The following is a 27,568-nucleotide window of genomic DNA, read 5'->3' on the forward strand; positions in this document are numbered from 1 at the left end:
TTTCTGTGCTAGTGTAATTTATGAGTGTGTCTTTTAAATAAATAATTATATACTTTTAAACCTAGCTCTGGTCAGTGTTTGCTTGTACTACTGTGCCTCTGTACCTATTATGTATGCTCTATATACTGCCTAACTCTTCTTGAGGGAAGTCTGACTGCTCAGCCACAGCTACCAGGTAAATCTGGGTGGTACAGACTGCTACCAAGTGGGTTTACTGCCAAACACCTGTAGTCTTAAATATTTTGCAGTGGTCCCAGAGGGAACTGCACAGGTTTCTGCCTAACAATTGTCAGTCCCTGCAAACCATGAGAACGTTATTGTTGGGCCCACATGTGCATAATTTTATGTACCTGAGTTCAGCAGGCCTTTTCCTCAGGTTATCTAGCTGTGAATAAACCCCCTTGACAATCTTGTCTGTTAAATTGTAAGTCATGCAGGTGTTGTGAAAATTAGATGGTGACTGCATGACTGCTCTATAGAAGTGTTACTGTTGATTCTATATGCTAAGAGATTACTACTACATTTTGTCAGAAAATTTGGTATTTAATAATAATGAATTTTTCACATTTTTAAATGATTTTAAACTTTGGTATATTGCTGTAAAGATTTATATATTCTGTATTGATTATAATTTACTTGATACTTTAAGTATGTGGTAGTGTTTGTTTTTGTGTAAGGTTGCCTTGTACAACCATTATCACAATTAAAATAAATTAAAAAAGAACATGTTTCTTCCAGCCACTCAGATCCCACTTGGTCCTTTCCCTTCTCAACCTTGTACTCCTCACCATGACGTTTTATGGTTCCTGACATTTCTTCTACTCCCTTTGCAGACTTCCCCACCATAGGGAATGCCTCAGGCCTCCAGGAATTATTCAGCAACTCTGCTATGAAACATGCCCCCTGAAAATCCAGCTTGTCAAAGACCAAACCATGGGGCAGACCCCATGGTACACCCCCAAACTAGCCTCCAACAAACAAGCCCTAGAGAAACGGTGGTGCAAAAACCATTACTCGTGAGACCTTGCCAACCTCAAATCTCTCCACGCAAACCGTAGGATTCTGATTACAGAGGCCACAGCTGCTTACTACTCCACCACCATTGCAGTAGCCTCCTACAGGAACAAAACCCTCTTAGAAGTAGTAAAGCATTGTACCTCGCCCAACCCCGAGGTACCAGCAATTCAGGAAAAATGTGAGGGAATCAATACATTTTTATTGAAAAAATAGACAAAATCCAAGAGATCATTGAAGTAACCTCTCAGAGCATTAGGCATCCCCTGCACTCAGGCATGCACACTGCCCCTCTGGACCGAATTCTATACTCTCTTTACACCGGATCTCCAAAGAATGACTGCCTCCCTAAAACCTACTTCTTACTCTGACGATATAATTCCAGCCTCCATCATTAAACAATTGACGGGCCTGGCTCTCAATGCGCATCTCAGCATCATCAATGCCTCCCTCGCAGAAGGATCATTCCCGGACACCCTCAAAACTGGTCCCATACAACCTCTTTTGAAAAAAACAACCATAGATCTAGATGACCTAGCCAACTACCGCCCCATTATGATCTTCCCATTTATTGGTTAGAAAAAGTAGTTGCTACACAACTACTCACCAGAAACAAACAACTCTGCCTCCTAAATTACTTATCAGTCAGGATTCCACCCCAAGTGTAGCATCGAGACAGCCACCATCCAGGTGGTGGATGATGCCCTCCAAATCATATATATGGGTGACTCATGCCTCCTCATCCCCCTTGACCTCTCTGCTGCATTCTACACCATCGACCACAGCATCCTTCTCTCCCTCCTTGCTGACAGGATGGGATTCTCTGGCACTATCCTGAATTGTTTTACCTCCTACCTCTCATGCAGACACCAGGCTGTTCGAATGAACTTGTTGCATTCAAACAGACTACAGGTCTCCTGCTGAGTCCCCCAAGGCTCCACCCTCCCACCAATCCTTTTTAACCTTTACATGGAGCCTTTGGGCACTCTCCTCAAAGATTCCAATGCAGCCATCCACCAATACGCAGATGATACTCAAGTTATACATGAGAGTAAATAGCACGAAGGATATCATTTGTCTCCGCAATTGCCTAGCCATCATCCAGTCCTGGATGTCGCCTGCCTACATCAAATCAAGCCCATCCAAGACTGAATTTGTCCTCACCAGTCCGCCAACTAAAAAACAACTTGTTCAACAATGGCTCAACGATATGCGCCTAGAGGGATTTGATCCACAACTCTCAGACTCAACAAAATTCTTAGGCTTCACTATTCATAGCAGCCTGTCCTTCCTGAAACACATAGCCAAGAAGGCCCAAATGGCTTGGCTCAGAATCTCTGCCCTTCGAAAAAATCAAACCCTTTACCCCACCGCAGGACCTCTGGACAGTACTACAGGCTCTTGTGGTCTTGAACATCGATGTGGCAAACGCTGTCCTGACAGGGTGGCAAGTTGCTCAATCGGCTCCCCTAAAAGCACTCCATCATGCTGCAGCATGTTTTATTACAGGAGCAAAGAAATGTGATTGAATTATCCCCATCCTACGCAAACTAAATTGGCTTCCACGCCAAGCGAAAATACTGTTCAAGACTGCATGAATCATCTACAAAGCAGTCACGACGTGGCACACCAGAGTACCTGGCAGGTAAGCTCCACATATCTGGTGGCACATGCCCCATATGCAGCAAATTGGTCAACCGGCTTGAATCAAGAGGACCTGCAAACAATCCTTCTCTTGTCATGCACCCACCCTCTGGAACTCTAGCCCAGTGTTGGCACGGAATGCCGCCACATTTGTCCAATTTTGCAAATCTCTCGAAATACGGCTCTTTCAGCAACGCCTGACCAAGGACTAATTCCAATGGATACACATACAGACGCACAGACCTCACAGCACTGTGCTGTTAAAAGATGGCAGCCCAAATGCTGCCGACCTGCATTATATGCAGTGCTCCACTGCTCTCGAGCTAGGTCCATGCTTTAAGCAATAAATAAATTAATATTCAACTTCGCCTGATCATCCCAGCCAAGCACTGCCAGACCCTCCTCTGAAAAAAAGTACACTCTTGTCACCATCGGTCTCCCATTGAATTGGATTGTCCCTTTGATATAGTGAAACGGGCGTAGTGGCCCCCAAATCCGTGGCTCTGTGTTCCGTCCTTCGAACTTCAACCTCCCCTTTTCCCACTATTTCTTTGTAGGTGCGGATGGGTAATGTGCTCAGGTGCAGTCCTGAATCCGCCATTACCTTGGTCTCATTACCATCTACTTTGATCAAACAGTGCGGCTTCTCTTGTCTCTCACCTGGCTTCTCTCTTCAAGCTGTTCACCATAATGATTGTTGGTCTGTCCTCTTCTGAGGACTCCTCATCCGCCATGTCTTCACTTGCTTCCATAGATGTCACTTTTCTTCTGCGCCAGTCGTACGCTAAAGCTATATGTCCAAATCTCTTACAATTCGTACATTCTTTGTTTTGGGCTGGGCACGCCGTGCCGTTTGACCTATGGCGGGTGCTATCTCTCTCTTCTCCGGCATTACTCCTGGGCGTCTCTCTTTTTCCTCTGTGTTAAACAGCATGCGCCTTGGCATTTTGCGAAACTCCCATTATTACCGTGTGCCTCAGCGTGGTGTTTTCCGCCGCTCTGGCAATCTTGATGGCTTTATCCAAATGCAGTTCCTTTTCCAATATGAACTCGTCTTGCACTTTTCTGCTGTTTGTGTTGTAAGGAAGGCATGGTATCAAACAGTGAAGACAGACTCAAGAGATCACAGTTCAAGGGTGTTCATTGAAATTCAATGGGTTGGTTGAATGCCTATCTAACCCTAATTCTAAGGATGGGAGCAAGCTGCGACCATCAAATAATGATAACTCAGTCCTAGTGGACTCTCTGTCAAAAAAAAAGGGCCTAGACTTATAAACCTATTGTCAATCCTTACTTCTACATATAAATGGTGTGGGACAACAATGTATGCAAAAAGAAACGTGTTAAAAAAATGATATGTCAGGATAGCTGAGCAGTTGGCTTCCTTTCCTCACATTTTCAGCACGGGATAAGGCGGCACGCTCGAGCTTCGCACACACTCTGGATTCTCTGCCACGAGGATACAGTTCAAAGCACAGACATCAGGCCCTTCTGCCTAAGTCTCTTTCCCAATAACAGTCTGTTATTGCAGAGGGCCTGACGTAACAAACAAGCACCAAAGTTCCTATCGTATCAGGATTTTCACATTCACAAGTTCTCGGGGCACTGTTCAAAATGGGTCGCACTCCTTCGGGCTCGGACCCCCTTTTAACACAATATTCACAATTGGTCTCCCTCGTTCAGGCTCGGACCACAGATTTCCCTCATTCGAGATCGGACCCCTTAAGCACAATGTTCACAATTGTTCTCCCTAGTTCGGACTCGGATCACGGATTATCCTCATTCGGGATCAAACCCCTTAGGCACAATGTTCACAATTGGTCTCCCTCGTTCGAGCTCGGACCAGGTAATCTCACTTTCTAATCTTTCCTCTTTATATCAAAAATTGAAGACTTTCAATTGAGCAATGGATTTTGCTTAAACTTCGATTCACTTGATTTCTCATTCTCATCTTTTACTTTTGCTTCTGCCACTTCTTGGCTGTATACCTCAAAGAGACCTCATATTGAGCACACTTGTGGCACCGGACCACTCTGTCGCTGGCATTGTATCTTTCTCTGTTAAAGTTCAAACATCCATCAGCAATTAAGCTTTCCTCGTGTCTTTCATCACACGTGTTACCAATATTCGTTATTGCACTCTTTTTACAATGTTGCCACTTGCAACCTTGACTTCAACACAGACCGGTCTTGCATCGGTCTCTGCAACTCACCGACTGTGTTGATATCTCTGGCTCTGCTTTGACCCTGAAGCCAAGGATGGTACCACAGTGGCTGCTGCTCCTCCCTGACTCGGTCAGCCATGCAGGAGGGCCACAGGTATCTACGACACACAATGCAGGATTCTTCAGTCTGATTTCCTGGCCTTACACTTTTTAATCTGAAGGATTCTGGAAAGTAACGGTTTCTCGCTGGAAAGGTCAAAGGTATCTCCCTCTTTACGCACCCTTCTTGGTTTGCCATCATTCTTCCCTCGTTCAGCTGCCGTCTAGAAAATGATGTTCCTTTGTGTGATTTGCCTTGTTCAGAGTATGTTCTTGTGTTCCACCTTTTATCTGTGTGGGGAAGTCAGGTGTGAGCGGTTACCAGTAATTGCCTGACCATAGTAGTGGGACATGTCAGGTACAATGCTTGGGTGTGAGTCTGTTTTCTCCCAGCGCGGGCTGTCCATGTGAAAGTGTTCGTGAAGTGAAAGAGGGCGGGGGGTTGTAAAGTTCCCAAATATCCTACTGGGTAGGATCGGGTAAAGGTTTTACAGGGACGGGGATACTGCGTCTCGCCATCAGATGTCCTACCCCCCGAAGACCCCTCACCCAGGTGATCCTCCCGCACTGGTTCAGCCCCAAGGTCAGGATCCAAAGCTGATGGCCTTGTCCTAGCCACCTTAGAGAGAGAGAGACCCCAGGGACTAGCGGGTGAGCCACCTTCTGGCTTCTCACAGTGTGCACCAGTATGCTGCTTATCATGTTTTCTGTATTGTCTCCATAGTCACACAGCTCTGCCATTTCGCACATTCTTGTGACATAATCACCCACCGGTTGTGCACTCTCTTGCTTCCTATAATAGAACCTTATTCTGTGCAACAATGTGTTTCCTTTATGGAAGAATCTGACTATCCTTCTGATAGCTTCTTCATACACATCATTCGCTACCCATTCCGGCTTCAATTCGCCAAACATACTCTGCCCTTCCTCCCGCCGTGACATTCAGTAGCATGGCCTTCTTCCTTCATGGAGTGTAATACACCCCTCCCAAGGCATCTTGGTACATCGTGAATAAGGGTTCACATTGGGGCCACAGGATCGCTGTCTACCTGGTGTCTGCAGGAAGGATGGGGGCATTGCTCCTTGCATCTTCTGCGTTGGTGGGCGCTTTCATTGATCCCATCCTTGTCGCCAATTATGTTGTCTTGTAACGACGACTTCAACACCAAACTGGTATTTACTTATTTATTTGATTCTCCAGCATTGATTCAACACAAGGACTAGTTATATGTGCCTTTATGCAGGAGGAGCACCGCGGTGCGGCCGCTCCCGTCAGTTTCTCCATGAACTTTGCACGTGCGCACTGAAAACTCGTTGCGCAGGGCGAAGTCTTGCGAGATGACAGCCGAGGTCCGCTCTCGCGAGACTATCTTTCTACAAGGCTTTCTTGTATACTTTTATCCATGATAGCTTTTCTCACCATCCACAGAGCAAAGGCTTAGCGTCTGCTTCTAACTTCGGCGGGTCCCGCCTACCCCGGTCTCTGGAGATAGAAACGTTCTTGGTGTAAATCCCCTGGACATGAATGCTCTCCCCTTTCAAACGCAGGCTTGGATTGGACTGCTGTGTTTTCTAGAAGTCCTTGAAGACTTACTTGTTCTGGATCTTTACAATCCCTGCTAGGACCTGGTTTTGTTACCCAGTGGCTCTTGTGCTCTGCACTCTCCCTAATGTTCTAGTTGTGCAGAGGTCAGTGGTAAGCGTGGAAACAAAGTGTCTGCCCACAGGGCAAGGTTACATGCATCACTGGGGTCCAGGATTAACTGGTCATATTTGGGACAGGGGCAGTGTTTAATTTGTAAAAACATAAGTGCCAGGGCTCAAGTATTTTTTAGTACTACGGTGGCACTGTGGGTGGGCAGTTCCACACCACTGCTGCCACCCCCCATAGCTGCCCCTCACAGTGTCGATATAGTGGGGGTCACTCTACAGCTCTTACCTGCTCATGGGGGTGGATGGATGCACTGACTATCACCACTTCATAATCAAAGTGAGTCTAGGACAATAAGTGCTGGGGCTCAGAAATAAGTGCTGGGGCTCACAAATAAGTGCTGGGGCTCACAAATAAGTGCTGGGGCTCAGAAATAAGTGCGGAGGCTCACAAATAAGTGCTGGGGCTCAGAAATAAGTGCTGAGGCTCAGAAATAAGTGCTGAGGCTTGCAAATAAGTGCTGGGGCTCAGAAAATAAGTGCGGAGGCTCGCAAACAAGTGCTGGGGCTCACAAACAAGTGCGCAGGCTCACAAATAAGTGCTGGGGCTCACACAAATTAAGCAGTGGACAGGAGGCTGAATGAAAAGGTTTCTCGTTGGTGTTCCCCCGCGCACAGGAGTTGGAATGTGGCGCTCAAGCAAGTTCAGATTGGTTGGTGCTGTATATGAAATGGGAGAGCAACCTATTCAAGCTAGTGTTGGTCACATGTTTGGGAGACAAAACCTTTTTTGTCTGCACAGCAAGGTGGCTCTTGTTAGAATGGACAGTTAAATGGGAGGTCTGCGGTGATGCAGGATATCCTTGATTCCACTGGAGGAAGTGGTGGAAACTTGGGAAAGGACAATAGCTCCACTCGTGGGCCTCATTATGAGTGTGAAGGTATTTTGGCGGTAAATTGTCAGAAATACTGCCAAACTCAATTACCATTACTGCCACCTGCTCCCATGGATTTACTAAAGGATTACAAGCAGTGCTAGGGGTGTAAAGCCCCATTTTGGACTCCATGCGGATTTTGGTGGAATTACCATAAGCGGTAGTTCCACCGTGGTAATTATGCCAATTTCTGGAGCAAAAGTGGAGCATTTACCTCCAGATGTTTGTACTACACTGCTAAACTCGGAATCCATCGGCATGGTAATTATGGTAATTCCGTTACCACCAAATTCGTAAGCAGGCATAATGTCCCAATTCAGGTGGCATTTATGTTACTCCATCATATCCTCACAAGCCTCAAATTGCCCCATATTAGGCAGGTGTGCAAGCAAAACCTTGCGTATGGCACGACGCGTGAAATCAAGACCGGCCGCTATGCTTTATTCCATTTGACAACCAATGACACGGTTGCCATCACTGAGGTCGCACTTGACATTTAGTGGAGCTGAAGGGCTGAGACTAGGGGACATTTTGTGGACAGCACGTGGTATGAGTATGTGATTTTTGGCATGGTCCCCGAAACACACACCGTGGCACGAACAGAACCAAATGTTTTTCGTGCAGAGTATCCATCACGCCCACCTTTCAGTGCAGAGCAATCTTTGCAAACCAAGGAATCTACAATGTACATTTGTGAAAACACGTATGGATATAATTGTTGGAAAGGGTACAATGGTTTACTTGGGGTGGGTGTCAATGTGGGATGATGTGGGTTTCTGCCAGCAATTTGCCGGTGCAATGAATTTAACAGTGACAATTTAAATAAATGTGCACTGAAAAGGGGTTAGTAAAAATAGATGGAACCACTACAACGGTCGGAAATCCACACATAACAGAGTGGTCTGCCAACTATGGTCACCAGCCATGAGCATCTGTGGCGTGCAGCAGGGGTGTCCCTAGATCTGGAAAAGATCCGGGGCTACGTTAATGTCAGAATTGTCGGGACTGGGGGCTAGCTAGCCTTTTGCTTGTACCCCCTGAGCTTCTATTCAGGGCTACAACCAAAAAACTCGGGGCTATAGCCCCACCCAAGCCCCCCCCCCCCTCCCCTAGCAACGCCTCTGGCATGCAGTCGCCTGGATCGTTAATCGAGCGTGGTTCATGGTCACAAACTGCAGTTGCCCATGTGTGCGGGATCAGTCCACTAAATACTCCCTCCACTCATGTGGCAGTGAGGACATGCATGTTCAGTGCAGAGATATTACAAAACAGAGGTATATTCTTTTTTTCTAAAAAAGCTTCCAAAATGTTTATTTCATCTAGTGCAGTCCACAGAACATATATTACATAACATATTAAAAGACATACACAGTTTAAAACACAGGGATCACATTTGCATATACATTATCAAGCATACAGCACCATCCACAAGAATAAATCAGCAATTCCTATTCTTCGCATACCCAAAGATATTACAACACATGTCCAGCAATAAACTGTATCCAGAATATTATATAATAAACCCACTTTACACTTTGTTGCATATGACTTCCATAGCAAGCCTTTACCAACTATCCCAATGCTGTATTCTCCTGCTGTGATGTCACAGCAGAGGACTATGGAAGTCATAATCCACTACTATGACGTCACAGCAGAGGGGTACATCATGTGCACTGTTTAGTTTTTGTTTTCCTTCTTAGCTGATGTGGGGTGAGGGGAAACTAGTGGCGTCATTACTGCCACACTGCATTACCGATACACCCACTTGCAAGCACAGTAAACCCGCATGAGTACGAGGGCCAGAATGGCAGTGTTGTTCCGCATTGCTGGAGACCATGGGAGTCCATGGGAAATTGGGGGATTTACCATCAGAGGATTTTCGGTTATGAAACTCAGAATTTGGCAATGTGGTAAAACATACGGGAGTTATAATAACCAGAGGTTTTACCGCTAATGCCAAACTCATAATCAGGCAATTTTCTAAAATTGGGACCGTCTCCTAGCACTATCTTGACAAAAGGGGCAGAGAAATAATTGTACAAGGGTTCCTCCGAGCCTGTGCAGAACTATTTTTAACAATTTGCTGACCTTGAGAAGGGTTTTTGGGTGCTGGCAAGCAGGTGGGGTCTGGGGCTAGGGAACACCAGAAGCTGCTATTCGAGGAGGTGTTATTACATTTTGGGGGGCATATTAACATCTTGTTTGGGTTCATTTTTTTTTTTACCAGCATTTGGGGTGACACGTGCAGCAACATTGGGGGCATTTTTGCAGCCATTAAGGGCATTTTAATGACTGCTGCTCTAGTTGCACCCGTGCAGATATGTCAGGGGTTACAATTATAATAGTTTTATAACCACTTCTGCTGTGTATTGATGTCATAAGTACAATATACATCCTGCCATTTTAAAATTATACGTGGCGGTAGTTTTTCAGATGCCTTTGGGCTTAGGCGCTTTACAAATGCAAAAATACATTGGAAATAACTGCACCTATTTTGGTATCTTGTTTGTAACTGGCCTTTGGTACGATTGAGAGTTTTTTTGAGGTACTATAATATGTGCAGTTACAATAAAGCTAATTTATATATGTGCCATAATTACTTTTCTTGTAGCATCATATTTACATTTTTTCCCAGTGAAAGCTAATTTAGTTTAGTTTAGTTTATTATTTATATAGTGCCTCCTGGCCCTGGGGCATCCAGGTGCTTGTTAATGGTTACATGTTACAGGTTACACGTTACAAGTTACAAAGATTACATGGTTGCAGGTTACAAATTGTGAAGGTGTTGCAGGCATGGTAAGAATAGGTAAGCATTACATCGAAAGAGGACATTATAATACAGTTGCTGGTAATGTCTGTGTAATAACGCAGTTATGGAAAATATACAGGTTATGTCGTATTTACAAGGTTAGGGAGTGAGGAGCCTATATAATATATACAATAACTTTGTAGTAGGTCGGTATTCAAGCTTCTTTGGCCAAAAGCCAGGTTTTTGCGCTATGTCTGAAGCGGTGAAAGGAAGGTTTTGATCTCAGGTCGGTAGGTAGAAAGTTCCAAAGTTTGGCGGCAAGCACTGGGAAACTTGTGCCACCAGCTTTTTGGAGCTTAAATCTGGGGATATTTAAGCAGTGAGTTTGGGCTGACCTGATTGGGCGAGCTGGTGTATGTTGCGTGAAGTTATCTGAGAGGTATCTGGGTGCTTGGTTGGATAGGCACTTGTGTGTGAGGGAGAGTGTTTTATAATCAATTCTCTGGGATATAGATAGCCAGTGACAGGCGCGTCTGGTATCAGAGATGTGCTCGTGTTTGGGTATGTTCATGGCTGCTCTTAGTGTGTTATTTTGGATAACTTGAAGCTTGTCGATGTTCTTTTGACTGGTACCTAGGTAGAGAGCGTTACAATAGTCGACTTTGGATAGTACTAGTGCTCTGGCTAAGGTGGTGCAGTTGGAGGTAGAGAAGTAAGGTCTACTGGCATTGATGAGCTTACATGTGTAAACGGTAGCGGATGATATAGCGTTGATTTGTCTTGTCAGTGTGAGGGTGGAGTCAAGGTAAATACCAAGAGTTTTGACGCTATTGGAGACAGAAATGTTATTACCGTCAATGGTGAATGTCTGATAGAGTTTGAAAAGTTTGTTATGTCTGGGTTGAGAGCCTAAGAGAAGAAGCTCAGTTTTTTCGTCATTGAGGCAAAGTCCGTGTTTGGCCATCCATTCTTGGATAATGGAATAAATGTTGTTGAGTACTGGGTTGCCGATGGAGTAATCGCCTGTTAGTGGGATGAGTATTTGGGTGTCATCGGCGTAGTTTGTGTAGATGACACCCAAGTGGTCAAGTATGTTGAAGAGGGGCTTTGTAAACACATTGTATAGAGTAGGAGAAACACAGGAGCCCTGGGGAACACCACAAGTAACGGGGGCTGGTTCAGCAGAGGCTGTAGGGGCAAAGACCCTCATAGATCCATTAATCAAGAAGGACTGAATCCATGCGTTGGCTTTGTCAGATAATTTGGTAGCTGATGTGAAAACATAAAAATAATATGAGGCCGGGAAGCCCAAAAAGAAACACACCAACACAGGTTGCAAAGAACATACAAGTGCTTTATTTAAAAACTACAACAGTTACCAAAGTCAATTGACAAACGGATATCTATTCGGCTCTCAGAGTAACGTAACGAACTTCAACGAGGGTTCGATGCATTAGTAAGAGAGACCGCACATTGGAATATTTGGGTCTTTTATATTGTTTGTCCAGCCCTTGGCCAACCCTCTCGCAGGTTAACCATTCTATGAGCCCGGGCCTATGGGTTCCTAGCCAGGTCAATCCTATAATATATGCATTTTGATTAGTTTCGCTGATATAGTTGTACATTTACACATAGGTCAACAATAGGACAAGGTCTCAGTTCGCGACCTCGACATGTGGCCTGCAGGCATATTAATTATTCGTGTGAACGGAGGTCACAACGGCCAGAATCTTACTCAGAATGTCATTCGGCCTCCATTTTGATGTTCAGGGTGACTTCCACATTACAAGAGAACCTAAAATGGCGGCTTAATCCAAGATGGCGACTTACATTACTTTCTCTAAGGTCAAGACCTTGCCGCGGAGTTTGTTCGCATATGATGTTTAGACAACTTGGCGTAGGCCAATACACATACAATTGTTGCGATAGGAGGCATAATATTGTTTCAATTCCGACACTGAGGCTAGGTGTTTGCAGAGAATGTCTTGATTTACCAAGTCGAAAGCGGCCGACAAGTCAAGGAGGAGGAGGAGGAGGGCTAGTTTGCTGTTGTCTTTGAGGTTGTCCATTTGTGTCTTGAGGTCGATCAAGGCTGTTTCAGTGCTGTGTTTGGGACGGAAACCTGATTGTCTTAGTCCTAGCAAGTTGTTTTTCTCAAGGTGGTTCTGGATCTGCAGGTAGGCAGCTCTGTCGAGGATTTTTAGGAGGAAAGGTATATTGGTGATAGGTCTGTAGTTCGTGGGGACACTAAAGTCTAGAGTGGGTTTCTTGAGTAGTGGCAGGACCCAGGAATCCTTTAGGTTGTTGGGTACTATGCTGGATGTGAAGGATGAGTTTATTAGGGAAGTGATGAAGGGGGCAAGATGTTTGGTCGCGTCTTTGATAACTGGAGCAGGGCAAATGTCCCCTTGGCGTTTGGAGGGTTTTAGAGAGTTGATGATGTCTTCAACCTCATTGGTAGTGATGGTGGAGAATTCAAATAAGTTGTTATCGTCCAAGCGTGATGTGTGGGTGGGAGAGATGGGATTGTCTGCAAAGGTAAGACTCACTTTCTTTGACTCAATTTTGGCTTGTAGCATAGCAATTTTGCCAAGTGCTTCTTGTATGTTGGTACACCAAGAGATGTCTTTAATACATGTGTCTGGGATGGGGGATGGAGACTCGAGGTCTCTCAGGATATTAAATAGCTCTTTGGTGTTGGATTTGGCATTGCAAATTCTCTCATTATATGTATTTTTTTTTGTTTGGATGACTGCTGATTTGTAGGTATTGGATGCTAGTGCATATGCTGTTTTATTGTTGGCGGAAGGGGACTGGTTCCTAGCTGATTCAGCTTGCCTTTTGTTTTAGCAGAGAGTTTTTAGTTCAGGAGTGAACCATGAGTTGAGATGTGCTCGTGGTTTGGCTTTGCGCAGTTTGAGAGGTGCTACTGTGTTTATGGCCTTAAGAATGGTAGTGTTGTATAGGTCTACTAATTCAGTAGGGTTAGTAATGGTGGGTGTGAAGTCGAGGATAGGTTGGTGTAGGGGGATGAGTTTCTCAACTGTAATATTTTTGCTGTTTCTTGTGAGTGTGGGTGGAGCGTTGGGAAGGGTCGCAGGTGTTTGTCTTTATTGATGTGAAAGTGATGAGATGGTGGTCAGTCCAGGCACAAGGTGTGTTGGACAGGATGGTGGTGTTGCAGTTGAGGTCTGCTATCCAGTCGAGGATGCAGCCTTTGTTATGTGTGGGTTGAGATATGTGATGGGTGAGTCCTAGTTCTGATATAGTGTTAGCGACTGTGCTTGCTTTGTCATCTTTCTCATCATTGTATCCCAGGTTGAAGTCGCCGAGAATAAGTAGTTGCGAGTTGGGTTTGGTATTGTTACAGAGCAGGCGAGCTATGTTATTTATTTTGGGGTCTGTTACAAAACCCCTTGCTGGCAAGGGAGAGCAAAGGATTTCTCTGCGCTATGCCAGAACCTGTACTATAACTCAGCTGAGGTGCTGCAGGCATAAAAATGTAAAAAGGAGGAAGAGGAGTTATTTACCCTTTTCATCTCTGTAATGGTACCGTGGAGTGGCAGCAGGCTGTAATCGTCAGATCCGCGAGCCAGAAGCGGAAGCTTCCAAACAACAGTGCGGCAAGCCCTAAAATGAAAGGGATGCCCAAGCATGGATCCACCAAAATATACACTCTACTTAAGCACAAACAATAATCACAAACATGTACCCCCACTTGCACACAAAATATACAGAGAGTTCAGGCTGGCTAGGTGCAGATATGACGGTTTGACACAAGGCCTAGTAAGATAGTTTGTCTTGTCCTCCCTCTGTCTTCCCTCCCGTGTCTTGTCGCGCCTAGAAACTCTTGTGTACAGGCGCATTATAAATGACTTATCATATCATAACAAGCATTGGAGGAATAATATTGCAGACTGGGAATAAATAGGCACAAAAGGTGGAGAAATGAAAGAGCACAAAATGGGTACATTAAAATATCTAACTCTGGATTGGTGGTTTTCAAGCCTTTTGTTATGGGGTGACTTCCTAGAGCAGTGCCCTCCTTCTTTGTCGGAGGCCTATGCTCCAAGTTGAATCACAGGCTTAAAGGGGGGAGGCAGAGAAAAGCCTGAGGAGAGAAATCCAAGATGGTAGAACAATCCTTCTTGAGTCCAAGGTCCATCCATGCCCTTACAACTGGTAAACAAAGGGCCTCTGCCTACCATTATCTTCGATCCACTCCCGCTAGGCTGCAATAGAGTTATGAGTTCAGCACAGCCAAAGAAACTAGCCTCTGTATACCTGCATGAGTCACAAAAGTCTCCCTTGAGGATTGCAAATTCTTTCCTCAATGTAACTAAGACCAATTGCTATATGTCTGGAACGGAAGAACGAGCGCCAGCGAATATTGGTTTCATTTGATCAGCCAATGAGATTGAGACAATGTTAAGTCATTTTAAATCAGTAAAATTTGAACTGGTGATATTGATCGTTTCTCTTCAAACTACAATCTTCTCCTTTGAGTGAATATGTTTTTGCTCACATCTGAAAAGCAACAATGCTGCCTTTCGATATGAGCGACCATTGGAAGTGCCCATGAAATTGACAATGCGGATTTAAGATTTAAGATAAAACCACATTGTTGCTAGTGGAATTTAGGACATAGCTGACCTTTCCGATTCATATCATACTTCCCCTGTAAAAGGGTCAGAGGTGCCAATAAGCATACGTATGATATGAGTTCATGACCCTAGGGTTTGTGGGCTCTTCAAAGGACTCACACACGTTTTTCTTGTGTATATTTGAAGTTGCATGTAAATTGTGTATCTGAAATGTGACCAATTCACCTTTCAGTTGCTGGTTGAGCATCCAACTATGAACAGCAGCGGTGGTGGTGTACACAAAACCTTTATGTGAAGCTCAGCGGACAATGGCAAGAAAAGATTACGACCGACAGGTCAACTATCAATGGTTTAAAGTGCAGCTTGCCTCATGGTTCTTCCCTTTCGCCACACTTAAAAAAAAAACATTTATTTATCTATGTTGATAAAGTGGACCTGGGGGCTGGGTTTGTGGGCATCTAACTATATCGATGATACCCAACTGGTGTTCAAGATTACGCTGTGTCCATAACACCAGAGATAAGGAGCAAACACTCATCCATTCTTGGATGAAGTTCAGCCCATCCAAAATCAAGACTTTGCTTACAGAAATACAAAACAACATACAGATAAGGTATATTTGCCTCCCCTACCCTTCCTCCCCCAGTAGAGACTCTGTACTACCTCCCTTTAGAAAGACAAGAACTTGAGTCATTCTAGATTCTGAGCTTGCATTTTTAGCACATATTGCAAGCATGTCTAAAATGTTTTTAAGCTTTAAAAGTTAAGGCACATTTGCCCGGTCCTGACTTTTCCCCGAAAGAGTCAGGTGATTCTAACCACGGTCATGACACATATGGTCTACGCTAACAGCGACTAATTACGGTACCGAATTACATGATCACCTTCAACGAATACAGAAAACCACTGCCTGGCTGCTCCTGAAACTTAAAACAGCGCACCATATCTCTCTGGCACGGGCATCACTTCACTTACTACGTATATAATCTGGGGTGAAATCTAAATCTCTTTGCATAGTAAATAAGGCTTTCAGCAACAATGGCAGAGAATCTATAAATATCTAAATGTACTGTTTTATCTTATTTTAAAAGTACTTGTAGAGCGCAACGTACGGCCGAAGGCATCTTGCCGCTACTTCAGCAAACGGTCATCCAAGCAGTATCTAACCTAAGGGTTTATACAATGGCGATGGAAGGAAAGATGGTCAACAGTCGCCCATAGAGGAAATTTACTGTCTACCAATCAATCCATACAAATTCTTTATCTTAGTTCATAAAACCATAACCAACCAGTTCAAAAAGTAAGATCCAAGACAGCTGTGTTTATTATCCATCCGAAGATCCAGAATGACCCGGTTTGTGGGGAGGACCACACTATAGGGGTACTATGGAATAAAAATCCAATTGTTCTACTATCTATCCAAGACCATTTAATTTTCAGAAAGGCCTTGAAAACGCGAACCAAACGTTGTGACCTTCATTGCAATGTGTAGTATCTTGCTCCCCAGCAAGATGTGGCTGGATAAGAGATGACATGGAGCAGGAACCAGGCTGACCCAGGTAACTATAAACAGAAAGATGATGCGTGATTGTCCTAGTTACATAGATGCAGCTCATAAAGGTAGGAGAGAAGGTGGTAAGCATCTGCTCTGGTTCCCTGCCATACTTCAATCACTTTCCAGAACCCCCAGGCCACCAACACTCCAGGTTCCACCTAACATTCCATGAGGCCCAGCATCCACACACACAGTCACTCTGAATCATCCAAGTTACAACACAATGGCCAATATTGTTTGCAGGCTTCTTCGCAATGCAGGCATGCCTCTCTGTTAGCCTAACACTCACTGAGCCTGAAGTCAGCCAAAGTGGGACTACTGACCACACTTTTCACCCATAAAATATATGCAGAAAGTGTATCTTTTCAGCAGAGCCCTTTGCCCGGAAAAGAAACCGCATTCGCGTTGTTCCCAAAAATCAACCGTGCTCGTGGGAGTACATCCCCTACGATGGCATACTGCCACAAGGGTCTTATGGACAGATGTTTTTGGGTGATGTGTAAAGCAATTACGGAGCAACCGTTGTAATATTTGGATTCATAGGCTGAACATTTATTGGGGAAGTCTCACAGGGTAATATGTACAGTGGATTTGTGCATAATTATAGCTGTTTTGGGGACATGCGGGAGGATCAAATATACAGATATTCTTCAGTATATTTGAAATTACCAGTGGGTAATTAAAGTGTTATTACGGTAACATAAACGGTCATTCTGACGACATATGCACAGTTATTTTGGGGATAGAGTATTTCCTGCATGCTTAATCTGCTTCAGTTTCTTGGGTGATCGATGTCTGTCCTCTGTGGTCATGTTTAGAACTGTTTTGGGGTCAACGTTATAATTCATTCTGGCGTCTGTTTTGCGGCCATTTTGGATTATCAGTGCACCCGCTGGAAAATAGTGCAATTGTTTTTCATCATTTCACCGACTGGGTGTAAGGAATGGGGTCCATAATGCTCACAGTTCTCATCATTGAGTAGAGGCCATCAATCCTCAGACAACCTTTGCTCATTGCTTGGTACACTTAGAAAGGTTCGGAAGGAGGGCCCCTGCCCCTGTCCTCAATCACAGATCCGGATTCAGCGGTGACGTGTGTCTGGCATCACTCAGTCTTTCAAAGTCACAGGAACCCCATCCAAACAACATGAATCCATTTATCTTTTGACTTGATTCATTGAATTTGCCCTTCGATCTACAAATGTTCCCACCCGTCGGTGTACTCATTTTGTATCTTCAATAGACATTCAAAAATATTATTGGCCATGCATATTAATTTGAGCTGCTGTGCAGATCATCACAAATACCTTGTGTGCACAAGTTGCATTGTGCGTCTATTATTTAAGCTTTACATATTTAAGATAATATACACAATTATTACATAGATATACTCTGAAATATCCGGTCCAAATATATCACCTTAATCTAAAAGAACTCCCACAAGGTCCCAGATTTTTCAAGCAACACAGATCACTCACCCAATGTTGTGATCGTCCTCCAAACAAGGTGCTGAATGATAATCCTGATACCAATGCATCTTCACACATATGGCCATCCTCTGACCCCCAAGATCGCCATAGAAAGAGCCATTGCGCATGCACGGCCCGTCTTTCTAGTTGCCTAGCAACAGAAGCATGGATAGAGAAAGGTGAGGTCCCAAACTCCGATATGATATGTCCTACCCAGAGGCGTTGCTAGGGGTGGGCTAAGGGGGCTATAGCTCCATGTCTTTTGGTTGTAGCCCTGGATAGAATCTCAGGAGCTACAACCAAAAGGCCAGCTAGCCCCCAGTCCCGACAGTTCTGACATTAACATAGCCCCGGATCTTTTCCAGACCTAGCAACACCCGTCGTCTACCAAAAGTGATCAGAGCAGTTTGTGGCTAGTGCTTTGCGGGGTCATCACCCAACAGGAAGAGGACATTCACAGACTCAAATGTCTATAATTGTGTGAAGTTCAATAAAGGCAATGAGAAGAATTTCTAAGGGAGGAAAGCTATTGTCTCTTAGTGCTATTCGGACAAGTGCAGTTGTTCACTTGTGCCTCAACTCCCTGGTAATAACTCTTCATAAAAGGCCACAACAAGATTGCATTCTATGTGCCCCAAAAACGCTGTGTTTACACATACATAGAAAGTGCATTTTTTAATTTGTCTGCTTTGGTATAAATAGAAGTTCTCAACTTCTGTAGAGCACAGTAAGACCCCGTCCTGAGCTCAAGCTTGTGCTTCAACAGTCCGAGTTGGATCTTTGTATCCAACACTTAGTTGTATATCCATATAGCCATAGTGCTTACAAACATCTTGATCCCGCTTCAAAGTGCTACACAGTAGGAGGAAAGAGGGAGTGGGCAATATAGGTCACCATTATTGGTGATTCCAATATTGTCTACTTAAGACACGGTTTCCAATGTTGATGTTCTCCTTGAGGATAAAAAAAAATCTGAACTGATGCCTCTTTGGGTTCTCTGCAGAAACCAAACTCACCAAAGGATGTCTGAATGATGTCGCCTAGGGGTGCACAGACGTGGGAGTGAGGATTTATCTGATGGACAGAACCTTCAATAGGTGACTCCTAAGTGAGTGTTCCCACCAATGTCCTATTTCACTGATGCCGGCATAGTTGACATAAAGCCGCGACTCGTTCGATGTTGGATGACATTGCACGTTCTTCATTTCTGTGCAGCGAGTACTGCCCAAAGTCCACTCTGGCAATGTTTTATATATATCACAAAGCTGGAAAAATAGCCACCTTCCACCACCAAGCTCTCATCACCCTGGATGAACTGTGATGATGTGAACCAGTCACTCCAAATCCATCCGATGGAAAAAGGGCAAAGGTTGGTGCTTGATGGATATCACTAATGCCGCCCCGCATAATCTCAACGCTCATAGATTGGCCCTCTTCTCGGATTGCAACCCCTCAGCCCTATACTTGGTTTTTCGGAATGTGGCGATTGCATCGATCACTTTATTGACGCTTTGAGTTAGAGGAGCCCTGTATCTCCAGATGGTTGTGTCTTTGATGAGGGATTCCTTCGTAAGCTCTGGCTGAGGCGTTTTCTTGCAATGGTGCAGGATTGCAATGTCACTGGAAACCTCATGACTCATACCCACGGCTTTGGTTATGTGGTGGACTGACACTTGCATCACCTTCCTTGGGTCAATGATCATTTTCCGGTTTCTGTGGTTCGTACCTTTAGGCTCCCGGTAAACACACTGCAGGAGGTTAACTCCGGGTGTCGTATTCCAAGATGGTGTGTTCACGGATAGCTCCAACATAGTGCTGGGGAAAACATGGTTTTCAAACAGAAAGGCAGTAGCTTTGGGGTTTTGTTGCTGAAGAGTGACCATCATACTACCCCAATCCTGGTGTTCAAAGGGCAGAATGATTTCATCGATATCATTGAGGGATATGAACTTAGACTTGTACATGTTCCTGTACATGCAATCGTTGAGGGTAGAAATCTGCCCAAAGTACCCAATGTCAGCATCATCTGAATCGGAATGTTGCCATCTGCGGGACACGCGGAAATAGAGGTCGATTGGCCATGGTATGACCTCTAGCGTGCCTTCTTCAGTGTAATATCGCAAGACTTCTTCCAGGGTGTCGGAGCAGCAATTTCTATATAATTTATAGATAGTCACCCTTTGAGCACCAAGAAGCTTGTACATCTCCATCGTCTGGATGAACTGCAGGGCATTGTTAAATCCTCCATGCAAGGCAGAGATGCATACAGTGAAGTTTGCGGAAAATGGTTCTGCGTATCGGTTCTTTATTTCAAACTTAGGTAGCTGATCATCATTTCCTTCCGTGGATCGGTGGATGGACAAATACTTTGCATCGCAGTCCTCTGGCACTGGGCAAAGCAAATCTGCCATTCCATAAGGAAATCCAAACCTATCCGGGTGGATGTCCAGCTCCGCCCTGCTCGTGATGCTATGTTCACCGCGTGTCGAACAGCGGAACCGACAAAACAATTCCTTCACCTCTTGATGGTGAAGGATCACAAGCACTCGTACAGCGCTCTGGTCTCTGGTGTCATAGTAGGCCGAAAGGACAAAGGTTCTGTGCTCACCCAATGGGGTTAAACTAGCATTGGACACTTCCGTCAGGTTAAGTGGTAGTTCTGTTCTTTCACTCTTCGGATGATGCCAAACAAATAAAATTAAAAGAAAAGTAATGACGCAGAGAGCAATCTGATATAGCCACTTTTGGAACTTTGTAAAATATGGCATTGTAGTGTTCTAGTGGCCTCTACAGGTGAATCTGTAAATGAAAAACAGAAGACTGAAGTAAATATTTCTTTAAGAACACATAACAGAAGACATATCCTTTTTTATTTTTTACAAGTTCATCTAGATGTTTCCAACACATAAATATAGCCTTCCTTTTCTCTAGAATTGAACCCAGATGCAAGTACTAATATTTACAAATGACAACACATTTTTGAGAATACATTTGATCTTAGGGATAGAGAAATGGGCCACTGAAGTTTCACACAACATTCTTTGAAATACACAACCCAAACCCATCATCTGCAAATTTAACAAATAGCGGTCATATAATGTAGCGGAAATCATACACAATTTCATGTCCAGGAGTAGGGACCAACAGAAGATACTAATGCCCTCAGCATGACCCAAGTGCTCAGTGCAGTGTTGCTTTCTGTTGTGTTATGTGAATTTGTGAAGCGCAGCAAAGACCCTGGGGTATCTTGGTGCTGAAGGCCCAAAGTTAACCAGGAGGAGGCCACAAGGTGAGGAAGAACAACCCACTCATGATTATTGAACCAATAAGGCCCATAAAGGCAAAGGGATGGAGTTCCAGAGAAGAGCAGCCGCCGCTGAGAAAGCCCGCCCACCAATAGTGCTCCTAGGTACCCGGGGAACGGGCAGAAACAGAAGATCAGCCGAGCGGAGATTGCATGAAGGGACATATTTAATGAAGCTTTCCTGGAGCTACAGCACTCCTGTGCCATAATAGGCCCAGTGGACAAGCCAAAGAGACTTAAACTTAACCCAAGCATGCAGTGGAGGTCCCGCAGCACTAGAGAAGCATGGGCAAATGTAGGTAGGCCCAGAGCCAGCTGAGCTGGAGAGTTTTATATAATCTGCAGGCGTTGAGTCAACAATAAGGGTTGCACAAGACACAAAGAATTACAATAGTCCAGAGTACCTGAGGTGGTGCAGAGACTACCAGGCTTTTCAGCTTCTCTGGAGTATAGGACGGACTTCTAAGTTGTAACTGGCCAGCGCTGGATCGCGCACTGATCTCCGATTACATAGAGCTGTCATGCCTGCGCCATGGGCGCATCCATTTGCGCTCAATATGGACTATTTGTTTATCATTTATTTACAACAGACTCTTGGATCAATCTATATTTACTTTGGGGACTTTATTTCCCATTTGCGAGACTTTGGTGCCTTATTATTTTTTCCAACAAACTACGCATACCACAAGGCACTTGGCTATAAGCATCGATTCCTGGCTGTTCCTATTGGTCATCAAAGGAACTACACCCCCCAGAAGCCCTAGGGATATGCTCTGCTTCCACCAGCTCAGGAACAGAGAGGGAGGTGGCCGATTGTCTGCAGGTGTGCTTAGCCAGGTGCAACCAATTAGCCTGCCTCTGTGCTGGGCTAGGCAGTATAAAAGGCTGCTGCCTGCAGTGGCTCAGCCTCTTGCATTGAGAGACCTTCCTCCACCTTTCGCGTCTTTCTACGGATCTTTGTATGCTGTTTACCATCACTCCTGCTTGGACCCTGCCTTGCAGCTTGCTACACCCTGCTGCCTACAGCCCTAGCCTTCTGGGCTCCCTGCCTCAGTCCAGCTCCTCTGGGCTTCCTGACTTGCAGCCTGTTACACTTCGCTGCCTACAGCCACAGCCTTCCAGGCTCGCTGCCTCACAGCCCTGCTCCTCTGGGCTCTCCACATTGCAGCCAATCACGTTCTGCTGCCTTCCAGCCTCCGCCCTTGCCCTGCCGGGCTCTCCACATTGCAGCCGATCACGCTCTGCTGCCTTCCAGCCTCTGCCCTTGCCCTGTCGGGCTCTCCACATTGCAGCCGATCACGCTCTGCTGCCTTCCAGCCTCCGCCCTTGCCCTGCCGGGCTCTCCACATTGCAGCCGATCACGCTCTGCTGCCTTCCAGCCTCCGCTCTTGCCCTGCCGGGCTCTCCACATTGCAGCCGATCACGCTCTGCTGCCTTCCAGCCTCCGCCCTTGCCCTGCCGGGCTCTCCACATTGCAGCCGATCACGCTCTGCTGCCTTCCAGCCTCCGCCCTTGCCCTGCCGGGCTCTCCACATTGCAGCCGATCACGCTCTGCTGCCTTCCAGCCTCCGCCCTTGCCCTGCCGGGCTCTCCACATTGCAGCCGATCACGCTATGCTGCCTTCCAGCCTCCGCCCTTGCCCTACCGGGCTTTCTACATTGCAGCTGATCACGCTCTGCTGCTTTCCAGTCTCAGCCCTTGTCCTCTGGGCTCCCTGCTCTGCAGCCTGCCTCACTCTGGCTGCCTACAGCCCTTGTCTTCTGGGCTTCCTACTGCAGCTGATCACGCTCCGCTGCTTACTACCTACCTTTTTCCGCTGGGTTCTCGGCCTAGCAGCCCTCTACAGTCCTCTGTAACCTTCTACGGTCAGCGGCCCTGCCCTTCAGGGCTCACTCCTTGCTGCCCGGTCCTTCTGGGTTCCTTGCCGTGCAGCCTGCTTTACTCTGCTGCCCTAAGCCCTTTCCCTCTGGGCTCTCTACCTTACAGCCCTGCTCCTGTGGACTTGCTCATTGCCTTCCTGCTCCTCTGAGCTCTCAACCTTGTTCCTTACTGTCCTCTGCTATCCTATCCTGTTACACGACTTTCCCTTCATTTCCTTCTGCTAGTTTGCTATCAACCTCCTTTTCCTGGATTTGTCTGTAAGTATCTTCTCTTGTCCTGTTTGTAGACCCTTTTGTACAGAGCTTGTCTGTTGGTTCCCATCAGTCAACCTCTGCCCCTTCCCTTGTCTCGTTTCTACATTACAGACACCCATAGCTGCTGTTCCAAGTCATGAGCAAACAGCGTGGGCCTCTGTTATAGCAAACTGTGCAGAAGGCTTGAGTATTTCCTAAGGTTCGTGGAATACTCTTTTCCTATATCTGCATACACCCCAAGAGGGAATTCATTCTGTACCTTTTCCTTGCTACTCTTGCCTACTCTTCGTTCTCTTTCCTTTCAGCTGTGTGTGTGCTTCTCTGTCCACTTTATTTAGGCACAACCACCCAAACCCTTTTTGGGTGTCCTGTGCCACTCTTAATAGAGTGCCATCCCTGACAGAATGCAAGAGCCAAAAATGTCTTCTTCCATAGGCCGGAAAGGCACACACAGACCAAAGATGCTTTCCTTTCGGGTTAAGAAACCTTTGCATAAACCTATGGTTTCCCTAAAGACAGCAAACAAGAACCTTAGTCTAAAGGACAGTCTCGCCTTAGTAAACAAAGATTTACAAGCACGGTACTATACTCACTGGCTAGCTGACCCTTCTTCCATGTACAATTATTATGACATTTGCGACTATGATTCGCAGTCCTTATCTGTTGCAGAGCTACAGCAAGATAATGAATTCTTACAGATCTTGTTAAACCAAACAGTGAAAAACACTCCTGCGTCTTCTGACAAGCCTTCTAACACCGCAACAACTAAGGATATAGCACTCATGGTGGGAGACTCTAAACCATAATACGCGGTTGCCAGAGTGATATGCGCAAGATCAGCTTGGCAAGCTCCCCAGAATGCTGGAAACCCTTATTTGACAGGACAAGGCAGTCATTATCCTGAGGTTTGTGCATCTGGCCCTGGGTACAAAAGACCTATACTAACCATCGGTTGTCTTAATGCTTCCACAGTATCTACTAACCACAATAACCCTAAGGTCAGTCTTCCCATTGCTACAACCGAATTTTCTGCCACTCCAGCTTCTGAAGCTTTAGATCAAACTAATGATACTTACCTGCTACACGAACAACTCCTACGCCTTAAAAGAAAGACCGAAGACCTCTATGATGACTTTGTTTATTTGCATTATAAGAATCTTATGAAGGGACACAAGTCACCAGAACATCTGACACTATGTCCAACACCTGACATCTTATCTTTAGAGATCGACATGATAAGGCCTGGAATTGCCACGCAGAAAAGTATACAGACTTATACCAAGCAGATGGAAGACCTAAATATAGCATATGTATCCCTTCTGAAGACTGACACAGCTCTTTCACCTTCCAGCCACAGAAACTCAGGTTGTTGTATTGACAGAAAAGAATTAACTCCTCCGGTGGGTCAAATCACTCACACAGCCATTACACCACAAAACAAGGGTGGTCTTCTGATTGGAAATCCCTATGAGTCAAAGGATGGTTCCGCCCTCACCCTTGCCTATTGTCCAGTACTCACACTTACAACCTCTTCTGGAATGACAACGTCAGCTGAGGAGACTGGCGCAGTTCACACCGAGCATGCTGAGTTGGCAAGCGGGGCTTGCCAAAGTGTGGCTGTGCTATCAGACAAGACTCCTGAGCAATCAATATCTCCAGTTTCTTCGATACCCCCTGAATCGCCAGTGGTTGTGGTACCCAATCTACCAGTGGTTGCAACACCTGAACTGTCTGTAGCTGCTACAGCACCCGTACTTCCAACTGCAATTCATGACCTTCCTGATGCTGTGGCTCCTAAACTCCCTGCCACATTTGAGTCTCCTGAAGTCCCTGCTGCAAATCTGGAGGTTGCTATAGCTACTGTGATTCCTGAAGCTACTGCTAATTCTGATGCTCCCGATGCCCAGATTTCTACTTCCTTCACAGCTGTGCTCGCTGCAGCAGAATCCTCTGCTACACAACCTGATCCCGCAGCACCTTCTCTTCCGGATCCTACATCCACCATGCTAATTGTTGCAGAGTCAGCAAAGGGTTTCCCTGTTAAGACTACTGCTCCAGTTGTTCCTGCTGGTGTATCTATAGCACTAAGACTGCCAGACTCTACTCTACCAGTCTCTGGTGCGTTCCAGCCCGCTGGTTCTCTCATGGCACCCACACACCCAGTTGCTACAGCCTCGATACTCTCTACAGCCATTCAAGATCTCACTGCTGCTGTAACCTCTGAACTGTCTACTAATCATGGGGAAACTGCCGCTGTGACTCCTGAACTCTCTGCGGCTAACCCCAACGTTGTCATGGCTGCTCCGGATGTCTTGGAAAACCTTCCTAAAGCTACCAACTCTGCTGTACCTATGTCTCCACCTTCCAGCATCATACTGTTGCCCGTCAAAGCAAGATCTATCATGGAGCCTGCAGCAGTTTTTTTTCGCAGTTCCTCTCTTCATGCACACACTGTTGGGGTTTGTGTTCCAAAGACTTCGTCTTTTCTGATTTCTACATCAAAAGTTCAGAACATTTGTACTGTCTCCGTCATTCAAGACTCTCACCTTGCAACCTTAAACCGTTTCTGGTGCTTCATGATGTGCCTTTTTGGATTAAGACTCTTGTACGGTGTGACAGACATTCCTCTTGTAGGTCGGTCTTCAGGGAGCCTGGAGAGGGGCCTGGAGAGGGGCATACTGTCATGCCTGCGCCATGGGCGCATCCATTTGCGCTCAATTTGGACTATTTGTTTATCATTTATTTACAACAGACTCTTGGATCAATCTATATTTACTTTGGGGACTTTATTTCCCATTTGCGAGACTTTGGTGCCTTATTATTTTTTTCAACAAACTACGCATACCACAAGGCACTTGGCTATAAGCATCGATTCCTGGCTGTTCCTATTGGTCATCAAAGGAACTACACCCCCCAGAAGCCCTAGGGATATGCTCTGCTTCCACCAGCTCAGGAACAGAGAGGGAGGTGGCCGATTGTCTGCAGGTGTGCTTAGCCAGGTGCAACCAATTAGCCTGCCTCTGTGCTGGGCTAGGCAGTATAAAAGGCTGCTGCCTGCAGTGGCTCAGCCTCTTGCATTGAGAGACCTTCCTCCACCTTTCGCGTCTTTCTACGGATCTTTGTATGCTGTTTACCATCACTCCTGCTTGGACCCTGCCTTGCAGCTTGCTACACCCTGCTGCCTACAGCCCTACCCTTCTGGGCTCCCTGCCTCAGTCCAGCTCCTCTGGGCTTCCTGCCTTGCAGCCTGTTACACTTCGCTGCCTACAGCCACAGCCTTCCAGGCTCCTTGCCTCACAGCCCTGCTCCTCTGGGCTCTCCACATTGCAGCCGATCACGTTCTGCTGCCTTCCAGCCTCCGCCCTTGCCCTGCCGGGCTCTCCACATTGCAGCCAATCACGCTCTGCTGCCTTCCAGTCTCCGCCCTTGCCCTGTCGGGCTCTCCACATTGCAGCCGATCACGCTCTGCTGCCTTCCAGCCTCCGCCCTTCTCCACATTGCAGCCGATCACGCTCTGCTGCCTTCCAGCCTCCGCCCTTGCCCTGCCGGGCTCTCCACATTGCAGCCGATCACGCTCTGCTGCCTTCCAGCCTCCGCCCTCGCCCTGCCGGGCTCTCCACATTGCAGCCGATCACGCTCTGCCGCCTTCCAGCCTCCGCCCTTGCCCTGCCGGGCTCTCCACATTGCAGCCGATCACGCTCTGCTGCCTTCCAGCCTCCGCCCTTGCCCTACCGGGCTTTCTACATTGCAGCTGATCACGCTCTGCTGCTTTCCAGTCTCAGCCCTTGTCCTCTGGGCTCCCTGCTCTGCAGCCTGCCTCACTCTGGCTGCCTACAGCCCTTGTCTTCTGGGCTTCCTACTTTGCAGCTGATCACGCTCCGCTGCTTACTACCTACCTTTTTCCGCTGGGTTCTCGGCCTAGCAGCCCTCTACAGTCCTCTGTAACCTTCTACGGTCAGCGGCCCTGCCCTTCAGGGCTCACTCCTTGCTGCCCGGTCCTTCTGGGTTCCTTGCCATGCAGCCTGCTTTACTCTGCTGCCCTAAGCCCTTTCCCTCTGGGCTCTCTACCTTACAGCCCTGCTCCTGTGGGCTTGCTCATTGCCTTCCTGCTCCTCTGAGCTCTCAACCTTGTTCCTTACTGTCCTCTGCTATCCTATCCTGTTACACGACTTTCCCTTCATTTCCTTCTGCTAGTTTGCTATCAACCTCCTTTTCCTGGATTTGTCTGTAAGTATCTTCTCTTGTCC

At 46.2% G+C, this 27,568-nt stretch overlaps 1 protein-coding gene across 2 annotated transcripts in view; it reads right to left on the reverse strand.

Moving 5' to 3' along the window:
• Positions 1-11,588: 11,588 nt before the first annotated feature.
• LOC138471644 (beta-1,4-galactosyltransferase galt-1-like) overlaps positions 11,589-27,568 on the reverse strand; it is a 287,057-nt gene continuing 271,077 nt past the window's right edge. For both annotated transcript variants that reach the window (XM_069609358.1, XM_069609357.1), the window contains exon 2: positions 11,589-20,681. In XM_069609358.1, coding sequence (XP_069465459.1) covers positions 19,301-20,650 — 1,350 coding nt within the window. In that variant the 5' untranslated portion in view covers positions 20,651-20,681 and the 3' untranslated portion in view covers positions 11,589-19,300. The remainder of the gene's footprint in view (positions 20,682-27,568) is intronic.

Source organism: Ambystoma mexicanum, chromosome 8 (assembly GCF_040938575.1).
Source record: "Ambystoma mexicanum isolate Mex_15411 chromosome 8, UKY_AmexF1_1, whole genome shotgun sequence".
NCBI classification, from domain to species: Eukaryota; Metazoa; Chordata; class Amphibia; order Caudata; family Ambystomatidae; genus Ambystoma; species Ambystoma mexicanum.